Here is a 12,756-nt window from a genome sequence, read left to right as displayed (position 1 = left end):
CCAATAAGCAACTGCAACATAAATATTGACATTCCATATATCAGAACACTCTAAAAGTTCAGAATAATGCCATTAAAATATCTTAAGTCTATAGTATCATTAAGTGTCAATGGCTTGAATTCACCCATTAAAAGGCACAGACTAGGAAGATGGGTCAGAAAACATAACCCAGGGCTGACAAACATATGAAGAAATGCTCCAAGTCATTGCTTGTCAGAGAAATGCAAATAGAGACAACAATAAGATTCAATTTCACTCCTGTGAGAATGTCATACATCAGAAAAAGTAGCAACAACAATGCTGGAGAGGTTGTGGGGACAAAGGAACCTTCCCACACTGTTGGTGGGAATGTAATTGGTCCAACCCCTGTGGAGAGCAGTCTGGAGAACTCTCAGAAGGCTAGAAGTAGACCTACCTGTGACTCTGCAATTCCTCTCCTGGGGATATATCCTAAGGAACCAAACATATCCATCCAAAAAGATTTGTATATACCTATGTTCATAGCAGCACAATTAGTAATAGACAAAACCTGGAAGAAACCTACGTGCCCACCAACAGATGAGTGGCCAAGCAAGTTGTGGTATATATACATAATGGAATAACTACTCAGCTATTAAAAATGGTGATTTCACTGTTTTCAACCCATCTTGGATGGAGCTTGAAGAAATCATGTTAAGTGAGATAAGTCAGAAACAGAAGGATGAATATGGGATGCTCTCACTCATAGGTAGAAGTTGAAAAACAAGATCTGAAGGGAAAATACTAAGCAGAACTTGGACTGGAGCTGTTGTGTTGCACCAAAGCAGAAGACTCTGGGGTGGGTGGGTGAGATTTCTGGTCTGGGAACATGATGGCAGAGGACCTAGAGGGGGTTGTACTGTTATGTGGAAAACTGGGAAATATTATGCATGTACAAACTATTGTATTTACTCTTGACTATAAAACATTAATCCCCCAGTAAATAAATAAAAAAAAAAAAAGGGGCTAGGAAGTAGTGTAGTGGGTTAAGCTGACATGGCACAAAATGCAAGGATCCTGGTTCAAGCCCCTGACCTCACACCCGCAGGGGTGTCGCTTCACAAGTGGTAAAACAGATTTGCAGGTGTCTTTCTCTCCCCCTCTGTGTTAGCCTCCTCTCTCGATTTCTCTCTGTCATATCGAACAACAATAACAACAACTTCAGTAACAACAAGGGCAAGAAGAATGAGAAAAATGGCCTCCAAGAGCAGTGGATTCATAGTGCAGGCAAAGAGCCCCACAATAACTCTGTAGGCAAAAATAAAATAAAATAAATAAATAAAATTAAATTTTAAAAAGGGTAATAGCGCAGCAGATTAAATGGCACAAAGTGCAAGGATGAGCGTAAGGATCCTGGTTTGAGTCCCCCAGCTCCCCACCTGCAGGGGAGTCGCTTCACAAGCAGTGAAGTAGGTCTGCAGGTCTCTCCCCTTCTCTGTATTCCCCATCTATCTCAATTTATCTGTTTTGTCCAACAACAACAAGGGCAACAAAAATAGGAAAAATGGCCTCCAGGAACAATGGATTTTATAGTGCAGGTAAGTCCCAGTGATAACTCTGGGAGCAAAAAAAAATTTAAAAAGAGAAGAAAAAAATAAATGTAAATAAAACATCGTAATTTTTTTCTTGTGTGGTTGAAATTTTAGTATCATATAAGCACTTCATATTACCAAATGGGAATGTATTTACAAACTGTAACTACAGTGTTGGAATTTGATCTTCATGGGTGCCTGCAGTATACCAAAAAACAATCTCTCAGATACTCAACAAAAGACATATTGTTAATTAATGATGGTTGACTATTTTTTTCAATTTTTTTATTGGGGAATTAATGTTTTACATTCGACAGTAAATACAATAGTTTGTACATGCATAGCATTTCCCAGTTTTCCATATAACAATACACCCCCCCACTAGGTCCTCTGGATGGTTGACTATTCTTAAGAGACCATTTATTCATTTTCAATTTTTTACCAGAGCACTGCTCAGCTCTGGCTTATGGTGGTGTGGAGGATTGAGCCTGGGACTTAGAAGCCTCAGGCATGAGAATTTCTTTGCATAACCATTATGCTATCTACCCCCCCAACCCCCGCCACCATCAGTATTTCCATTTTATTTAAAAAAAAAAAAGGTTATTAAGGGTGCGAGTAGATAGCAAAATGGTTATGCAAAGAGACTCTCATGCCTGAGGCTCCAAAGTTCCAGGTTCAATCCTCTGCACCATCATAAACCAGAGCTGAGCAGTGCTCTGGTGTTTCTCTCTTGTGTCTTTCTCTCTCTGCATCTCTCTCAAAAATAAATAAAATACTTAAAAAATATTTTAAAAAATGGAAATATTGACAAGACCATAGGATAAGAGGGGTACATTTCTACACAATTCCCACCACCAAAACTCCATTTTAATTCTCTTGTAGACAAGAGGAAAATTGCTGAATTCCTGCCTTTCCACTCTAATTTACATATATACACCCAACAGCTCTGAAATCTTCGAAAAATTCTCAATCTTATTTAACTGTGGTTTAAAGACAAATCCTAAGTCAGTACAGGTTGGGAGATGGCTTAATAGGTAGAGGGCATGCTTTACCATACAAGAGGCCCTGGTGAATTCGAAAACATGATGGAGAAATTCAATAAAGGTTTGGTATCTTTCCCAATCTCTCCCCCCTGCTTCTCCAATAGTCTTCCTCTTCATCAACCCCTCTCCATCTTCCTTACCCCTTTTCAAAAGTATAGAATAAAAAATTGGACTGGAAAGCAGTTTAGTGGTATCACACATGCTTAAAGAATGAATTCATTCCCTATCACTGCAAAAAACAAACAGGAAGAGAGTCTGGATCAGGAGTTTTCAATATACTGACTCAATCAAGCATTGAAACAAAACTCTACTAATGCCTAATATTTTCCATAAAGAATGAATGTTTACTTTAACATTAAATGTTTGAGATACATTATAGTAAAAGATATCTTTATTCCTCCAACCTCTTAATAACACCCAATCACTACTGTAACAATTCTCAAATGAGTGACTGTGCTAAAGAATCAATAACTTTTTTTTAAAAAAATTTATTTTATTTATTTATTCCCTTTTGTTGCCCTTGTTGTTTTATTGTTGTAGTTATTATTGTTGTTGTCATTGTTGGATAGGACAGAGAGAAATGGAGAGAGGAGGGGAAGACAGAAAGGAGGAGAGAAAGATAGACACCTGCAGATCTGCTTCACCACCTGTGAAGCGACTCCCCTGCAGGTGGGGAGCCGGGGTTCGAACCGGGATCCTTATGCCGGTCCTTGTGCTTTGCGCCACCAGCGCTTAACCCGCTGCGCTACAGCCCGACTCCCAAGAATCAATAACTTTTTATGAAAAGATTTTGATAGTCCTATGTGATCTCAAAAAAGCATAGCTTTCTAAAGTGATATAGAGGGAACATCAATATAATCCTACCTGTTCTGGCATTGCTCCATGTTCAATTCCAGTCTTCAATAATCTGTAGCAATTACCAAATAGATCCCATTTTGTAAGATCATGAGCACTAAAATAAATAAAAATACATTAACTTTACTGTAGAGTAGTAGAAAATTTAAACTTGAACTCGGGTGAAAGAAAAAAGTAATTTCTTTTAGAAAAATCATTATTTATTATTTATCATTATTATAGGATTGAGAGAAGAAAGGGAGGAGAAAGAAGAAGAGAGTATGCAAGTGGATAGTAGGAATTCATCCAAAGAAATCAGTAATAATAAAACTTTACAAGTTTAAGTGAAGATTACTACCATATAGTCTATCTAATCCTCCTTCCAATTATGCTTTAAAATATAGTGAACCCCACCAATGTGTCCTGGAGCTCTGCTTCCCCAGAGACCCACCTTACTAGGGAAAGAGAGAGGCAGACTGGGAGTATGGACCGACCAGTCAACGCCCATGTTCAGCAGGGAAGCAATTACAGAAGCCAGACCTTACACCTTCTGCAAACCACAATGACTCTGGCTCCATACTCCCAGAGGGATAGAGAATGGGAAAGTTATCAGGGGAGGGGATGAGATATGGAGATCAGGTGGTGGGAATTGTGTGGAGTTGTACCCCTCCTATCCTACGGTTTTTGTTAACGTCTCCTTTCTTAAATAAATAATTAAATAAATAAATATATAGTGAAGAGGGGGCTGGTGGTAGCACTGGGTACTACCCACTGCGTACACACATTACCATGCATTAGAACATGGGTTTAAGTGCTTGCTCCCCACCTGCAGGAGGGATGCTTCATAAGTAGTGAAGTAGATCTGCAGGTATCTCTTTAACTCCTCCTCCCCTTACAATTTCTGTCTTACCCAATTAAAAAAAAAAGAAAGAAAGAAAGGAAGGAAAGAAGGAAGGAAGGAAAGAAGGAAGGAAGGAAAGAAAATGGGCCACTGGGATTGGTGTATTCATGTCAGCATGAAGACCCAGCATAAACCCTAGTGGCAGGAAAATAAAAGTGAACAACAAAATAAAATTTTGAAAAAACATATAGTGAACAAATTCATTAATAATTTCTTGCATACAAATAGATGTGTATGTTTAAAAAGACATTTGTATTTACAAGATGGAAAATAGGTAAAATCAAGAAAAAGCAAACATGGCAAAGCTCAACTTTTTGTAGCTAGACTTACCTGAATGAGATTAAACCAATTCTTTAATCCTAATGAATGCTACATTAAAACTAGTAAATTACTGGTGTCAACATTTTATTTGCGAATGATAAAGTACTTTCCTATAGAGATCTGACACTGGTTATTAACATAATTAGCACATAAAATTAAAAAATAAGTTTGTTTGAGGGACTTCCGGAGGCGGGGCTACAAGCAGCAGCAGATCTGTTTCTCTCCTCTCCTCTCCTCTCCTCTCCTCTCCTCTCCTCTCCTCTCCTCTCCTCTCCTCTCCTCTCCCGGATCAACTAGGAATACCAAAGGAGACCACCAGGGACTGAAACAAGACATGACTAGAACTACTACAGGAACCCACCAAATCACCGGTGAGTGCAAAGACGTGGCTGGTGACAGAGAGGAGCCTAGGGAGAGACTAAGTGGCTGGTAGCAGTCCGACACTCTATCAGTTGAGATACCACCTCCAGTCTGTCCCACCAACAAGGGGACAGCTGAAGGGAGGAAAGGACTCCCCGGAGACTCACCAAGTGCAACTCTGAGTCTCCATTGCTACTGCCCTCAGAATCTGGAGCAGCGGCAGAGAGGGGCACCGGAGGACAGAGATCTAACCAACAAATTCAGGAGAAGACTTATACCTCCGAGGCATAGCTGTGGGGCTGTGAAAGTCTCTTTGCATAAGCACCGGACTATCTCTGCCACTCCCTGCCTTATCTCTTAGTTAGGAGTCAGTGATTAAGTTAGAAGCCCTCAGGCTCCCATAGCCTACAAAGAAGAAAAAAAAAAGAGGCTTTTAAATCACTGAGCTCCAACTCAGGGATTAAAATACTATTGAAACAACTGTCAACTTCCACCACTGTGAACCCTTTAATTACCTTACTGGATTGACACAAATCAATCCAGGAAATAGTGATCAGTAATTTGAAAATTACTAAGAGAGGGAACTCATAACATAATATATAAAGTGGGTAAACCAACAAGAAGAAATATTGGAGAAACTAACCAGGACAACAGTCCAGTTAAAAGCCCCCCAAAGGGTGAAGCACAAAATAACGAGGTCAACATCCAAACATTAGCTAAGGAAATAATCACAGGAGTTAGTAAAGAGTTTGAAAGAATTGTAATCAGAAATACAGGAACAACAAATGAGACTCTGGAAGAAAACACTAACTATCTCAAGGTTATTAGCGAGCTGAAAGCTGAAATAGCTGAGCTAAGAACACAACTAGCTGAACAAGCTAAAACAGCATCAAAACAGGGAAACAAAATAGATGAACTCCAGAAAACAGTAGAGGGGAGAGAGAATAGAATCAATAAGGCTGAAGACAGAATTAGCAAGATCGAGGATGAATTAGAGACAACTAAAAAAGAAGTAAGAGATCTCAAAAAGAGATTAAGAGATGCTGAAAACAACAACAGAGACCTATGGGATGACTTCAAAAGAAACAATATATGCATTATTGGCTTACCAGAGGAAGAAAGAGAGGGAGAAGAAGAAAGGATTCTTCAGGCCATAATAGCTGAAAACTTCTCTAGTCTAGACAACATCAAAGACATAAAGATTCAAGAAGCCCAGAGAGTCCCAAACAGAATTAACCCAGACTTAAAGACACCAAGACATATCATATTTAGAATGGAAAGGAATAAGGATAAAGAAAGGATCCTGAAGGCTGCAAGAGAAAAACAAAGAGTCACCTACAGAGGAAAACCCATAAAATTAGCAGCAGACTTCACACAAACATTACAGGCCAGAAGAGAATGGCAAGATATCTATCGAGTGCTCAATGAGAAAGGCTTTCAACCAAGAATACTATATCCTGCTAGACTGTCATTCAGACTAGATGGAGGCATCAAAACCTCAGACAAGCAACAGTTGAAGGAATCAACTATCACCAAGCCTGCCCTGAAAGAAGTTCTGAAAGGTCTTCTATAAACAGTCAGACCATCATAAATAGGACATATATCAGAACACTCTAAAACTCTACAAGAATGGCGTTAAAATATCTTCAATCTTTGATATCAATAAATGTCAATGGCCTGAATTCACCGATTAAAAGACACAGAGTAGGAAGATGGATAAGAAAATACAACCCAACAATATGTTGTCTACAGGAAACTCACCTAACTCAACGAGACAAACACAGACTTAAAGTGAAAGGATGGAAAACTATCATACAAGCCAATGGCCCACACAAAAGGGTAGGAACAGCTATTCTCATATCTGACATGATAGACTTTAAAATAGATAAGATTAAAAAAGATAGGAATGGACACTACTTAATGCTCAGAGGATCAATCAATCAAGAGGACTTAACAATTATTAAAATCTATGCACCCAATGAGAAGCCATCTAAATACATCAAACTTCTACTGAAAGAGCTACAGCAATATATTAACAGTAACACAATCATAGTAGGGGACTTCAACACCCCACTCTCTCAACTTGACAGATCATCCAGGCAGAAAATCAATAAAGACATAAGGGAGCTAAATGAAGAGATAGATAAACTAGAACTATTGGACATTTTCAGAGTCATTCATCCCAAGAAACTGGAATACACATTTTACTCAAATCCACATGGGTCATTCTCAAGGATAGACCATATGTTAGGCCACAAAGACAGCATCAGCCAATTCAAGAGCATTGAAATCATCCCAAGCATCTTCTCAGACCACAGTGGAATTAAACTAACACTTAACAATCAACAAAAGATTAGCAATAGTCCCAAAATGTGGAAGCTCAACAGTACACTTCTTAACAACTTCTGGGTCAAAGAGGAAATCAAGGAAGAAATCATAATGTTTTGAGACTTCAATGAAAATGAAGACACATGCTATCAAAATATTTGGGACACAGCTAAGGCAGTACTGAGAGGGAAGTTCATAGCTATACAAGCACACATTAGGAAACAAGAAAAAGCACAAATAAACAGCCTGATTGCACATCTTAAAAGACCTAGAAGAACAATAAAGGAACCCTAAAGCAACCAGAAGGACAGAAATCACTAAAGTTAGGGCAGAAATCAATAACATTGAGAATAAGAAAACCATACAAAAGATCAATGAAAGTAAATGTTGGTTCTTCGAAAGAGTAAACAAAATTGACAAACCTTTAGCCAGACTCACAAAACAAAAAAGAGAGAAGACCCAAATAAATCGGATAGTAAATGAAAGAGGAGATATCACAACAGACACCGCAGAAATTCAACATATCATGCGAGGCTACTATGAACAACTATATGCCACCAAGCTAGAAAACCTGGAAGAAATGAATGACTTCCTAGATACCTACCAACTTCCAAAACTAAGTAAAGAGGAAGTGGATAACATGAACAGGCCCATCACAGCCAATGAAATTGAAACAGTTATCAAAAATCTCCCCAAAAATAAAAGTCCTGGACCAGATGGTTTTACAAATGAATTCTACAAAACCTTCGAAGAAGAACTAATACCTCTACTTTTAAAAGTTTTCCAGAAGACTGAAGACACTGGAATACTCCCTGCCAGCTTCTATGAAGCCAACATCACCCTGATACCAAAAACAGACAGGGACACAACCAAAAAAGAAAACTATAGACCAATATCTCTGATGAATATAGATGCTAAAATACTGAACAAAATTCTAGCCAACCGGATACAGCAGTATATTAAAAAGATTGTTCATCATGACCAAGTGGGGTTTATCCCAGGCATGCAAGGTTGGTTTAATATACGTAAATCAATCAATGTGATCCACCACATCAACAAAAGCAAGACCAAAACCCACATGGTCATATCAATAGATGCAGAGAAAGCCTTTGACAAAATACAACATCCCTTTATGATCAAAACACTACAAAAAATGGGAATAGATGGAAAATTCCTGAAGATAGTGGAGTCTTTATATAGCAAACCTACAGCCAACATCATACTCAATGGTGAAAAACTGGAAGCATTTCCACTCAGATCAGGTACTAGACAGGGCTGCCCACTATCACCATTACTATTCAACATAGTGTTGGAAGTTCTTGCCATAGCAATCAGGCAGGAGCAAGGAATTAAAGGCATACAGATTGGAAGAGAAGAAGTCAAACTCTCCTTATTTGCAGATGACATGATAGTATACATGGAAAAACCTAAGGAATCCAGCAAGAAGCTTTTGGAAATCATCAGGAAATACAGTAAGGTGTCAGGCTACAAAATTAACATTCAAAAGTCAGTGGCATTCCTCTATGCAAACACTAAGTTAGAAGAAATTGAAATCCAGAAATCAATTCCTTTTACTATAGCAACAAAAACAATAAAATATCTAGGAGTAAACCTAACCAAAGAAGTGAAAGACTTGTATACTGAAAATTATGAGTCACTACTCAAAGAAACTGAAAAAGACACAAAGAAGTGGAAAGATATTCCATGTTCATGGGTAGGAAGAATTAACATCATCAAAATGAATATACTACCCAGAGCCATCTACAAATTTAATGTTATCCCCATCAAGATCCCAAGAACATTTTTTAGGAGAATAGAACAAATTCTACAAATGTTTATCTGGAACCAGAAAAGACCTAGAATTGCCAAAACAATCTTGAGAAAAAAGAACAGAACCGGAGGCATCACACTCCCAGATCTCAAATTGTATTATAGGGCCGTTGTCATCAAAACTGCTTGGTACTGGAACATGAATAGACACACTGACCAGTGGAATAGAACTGAGAGCCCAGAAGTGAGCCCCCACACCTACGGACATCTAATCTTTGACAAAGGGGCTCAGACTATTACATGGGGAAAGCAGAGTCTCTTCAACAAATGGTGTTGGAAACAATGGGTTGAAACATGCAGAAGAATGAAACTGAACCACTGTATTTCACCAAATACAAAAGTAAATTCCAAGTGGATCAAGGACTTGGATGTTAGACCACAAACTATCAGATACTTAGAAGAAAATATTGGCAGAACTCTTTTCCGCATAAATGTTAAAGACATTTTCAATGAAACGAATCCAATTACAAGGAAGACTAAGGCAAGTATAAACCTATGGGCCTACATCAAATTAAAAAGCTTCTTCACAGCAAAAGAAACCACTACCCAAATCAAGAGACCCCTCACAGAATGGGAGAAGATCTTTACATGCCATACATCAGACAAGAGTTTAGTAACCAACATATATAAAGAACTCGCCAAATTCAACAACAAGACAACAGATAACCCCATCCAAAAATGGGGGGAGGACTTGGACAGAATATTCACCACAGAAGAGATCCAAAAGGTCGAGAAACAAATGAAAAAATGCTCCAAGTCTCTGATTGTCAGAGAAATGCAAATAAAGACAACAACGAGATACCACTTCACTCCTATGAGAATGTCATACATCAGAAAAGGTAACAGCAGCAAATGCTGGAGAGGGTGTGGGGTCAAAGGAACCCTCCTGCACTGCTGGTGAGAATGTCAATTGGTCCAACCTCTGTGGAGAACAGTCAGGAGAACTCTCAGAAGGCTAGAAATAGACCTACCCTATGATCCTGCAATTCCTCTCCTGGGGATATATCCTAAAGAACCCAACATATCCATCCAAAAAGATCTGTGTACACATATGTTCTTGGCAGCACAATTTGTAATAGCCAAAACCTGGAAGCAACCCAGGTATCCAACAACAGATGAGTGGCTGAGCAAGTTGTGGTATATATACACAATGGAATACTACTCAGCTATAAAAAATGGTGACTTCAGCCGATCTTGGATGGACCTTGAAAAAATCATGTTGAGTGAAATAAGTCAGAAACAGAAGGATGAATATGGGATGATCTCACTCTCAGGTCGAAGTTGAAAAACAAGATCAGAAAGAAAACACAAGTAGAACCTGAACTGGAATTGGTGTATCGCACCAAAGTAAAAGACTCTGGGGTGGGTGGGTAGGGATAATACAGGTCCAAGGATTCAGAGGACCTAGTGGGGGTTGTATTGTTATATGTGAAACTGGGGAATATTATACATGTACAAACTATTGTACTTACTGTTGAATGTAAAACATTAATTCCCCAATAAAAAATAATAAAAAAGATAAACATGCCTCATTATAACAGACACGCAAATTACAATATGCAAATTATATTTCCTCATTTTCTTCCTTTTTAAAAATCCTAATTGCTCTGTGTATGCAGTTGTTAAGAAAACACAAACAAATAAGAACAACTTAGAGGGAAAAGCCTGTAAAAATAACTTTTATAACTTTTTCTAAAATCTCTGTTCTTACTAAGCAAGATTCCTAAAAGTCATCATTTGGGAATAATACCTATAAAATCCTATTTACAAAATAAGCCCATCTAATTTAATACTACTGATTAACTCAGACTCTGAAAGTATACTTTCCTTATACTGGGTTATTAATCTTACTTTTTATATAGCTAAACTTTACTAAAATCTACAGTAAAACATGTGAGTCACAAAAACAATAAAACATCATATAACACCTCAAAAGTTCTCATTGTGAACAATTATTAAAATTATAGAACAGCTTGTTTTGTTTTGACTAAGCTATGTTAGTCATTAAGTCTATTTTAAGTAAAACGTACTTGTGAAAAGAGGTTAGCCGTTTTAATGTGGAAAGAACATTGTAAATATCATCATCATCAGCTTCTTCTCCCTATAAAAGAAATGGAGATGTCATTGAATCCTCCTTTTACTCATCCTCAAATTCACATGAAAGTCTATTTTTACATTGCCTAAAGAAAAATTATGTTAATGATGTAAATAGCATAATTAATATTAAGTATAGGTAAATAAGAGAACACATATAATATACCAAAACCACCCATAAGCCTAACACCTAGGGATAACCATTTTTCGCTGTTTACATGATGTCCTAAGTACAATTTTGTATACTTTTATTATTAATGCTTTAGGATTATTTCCTTCAAATTGCCAAGTGAAAAGATATGTATTTTAAGAATTTTAATGGTTATTACCAAGATTTTACTTATTGTCAATTTCTTTTCTACCCTCAAAATTATTTTGAAAAATAAAAAAATATGAAAGTTTTTTTTATAAACTATGCATTCTTTATTTTGAAGATGCTTCTGTAACTTTTTTCTCTAGTGGGGGATTAATGTTTTACAGTCAACAGTAAAATACAGTAGTTGGTACAAGTGTAACATTTCTCAGTTTTCCGCATAACACTCTAACCCCCCTTTCCTAAGTCCTCCTCTGACATCACATCAGTTTTTAAAAAGTTAAAAGCAGGGAAAAGTCAGGTATATGAATGACAGAGAAAATCCTATCAGTCTGACCTTTAAAGCACAAAAATCTGTGGCGGTTCTAGATTGACTTATACAGAATGGAGGGAAAGGACAAAAAGCAGGAATCACAAAAACAATTACAAAAATACTAGCTGAATATTCTTGCTGCTATGATGGGCACACCCCTGGTAAGCAGGCCTCCCTATAGAAGCACACTTAAGTTTTCTGTCCTATTTGTTAGTATATAATAACTCACTAATAATAAATATAAATCAGGATGCAGAAACAAAAAAAAAGTTAGGAAAAGTCAGACCTTAAAAGATTTGTTATAGAGGCTGGGCGGTGGTACCAGTAAAATGTACAAGTCACCATGTGCAAAGACCTGGGTTCAAGCCCCTGGTTCTCACCTGCAAAGTGGAAGCTTCATGAGTGGAGGAGTATCTCTCACCCTATTTCTTTCTACTTCAATAATAGTGATAATGACGATAACAACAATATATAAAATATATTCTTATCAATTTATTGGGGGTAATGGCTTATAGTCAAAATTGTTATTTTAGTTTTAAAATAATTTATTACTAGAAACAGAGAAACAAAGAGGGGGTGGAGAGATAGAGTGAAATAGAGACACCTGTAGCCCTGCTTCACCATCTGTGAAGCTTTGCCCCTGCAGGTAGGGACAAGGGATTGAACCCAGGTCCTTACACACTGTAATGTGTGCTCTTAACCAGGTGTGCCACCACCTGGCCCTCAAGTTTTATTTTATGTAATTTTTTTCATATTTACTTATTTTATTTTCCCTTTTGTTGCTCTTGGTTTTTTTGTTTTTTTTTTGTTGTTGTTATTGATGTTGTCGTTGTTGGATAGGACAGAGAAATGGAAAGAGGAGGGGAAGA

At 37.5% G+C, this 12,756-nt stretch overlaps 1 protein-coding gene across 4 annotated transcripts in view; it reads right to left on the bottom strand.

The window, feature by feature from the left end:
* STAG1 (STAG1 cohesin complex component) overlaps positions 1-12,756 on the bottom strand; it is a 445,812-nt gene that overhangs the window by 72,936 nt on the left and 360,120 nt on the right. For all 4 annotated transcript variants that reach the window (XM_060196862.1, XM_060196869.1, XM_060196854.1 and 1 more), the window contains 2 exons: positions 11,198-11,268; positions 3,458-3,545 (listed from right to left, as the gene is read on the bottom strand). In XM_060196862.1, the coding sequence (XP_060052845.1) occupies positions 3,458-3,545; positions 11,198-11,268 (159 nt within the window). The remainder of the gene's footprint in view (positions 1-3,457; positions 3,546-11,197; positions 11,269-12,756) is intronic.

This window comes from Erinaceus europaeus, chromosome 1 (assembly GCF_950295315.1).
Source record: "Erinaceus europaeus chromosome 1, mEriEur2.1, whole genome shotgun sequence".
Lineage (NCBI taxonomy): Eukaryota > Metazoa > Chordata > Mammalia > Eulipotyphla > Erinaceidae > Erinaceus > Erinaceus europaeus.
Note: the sequence above shows the minus strand (reverse complement) of the source record. Positions and strands in the feature narration are given on the sequence as shown.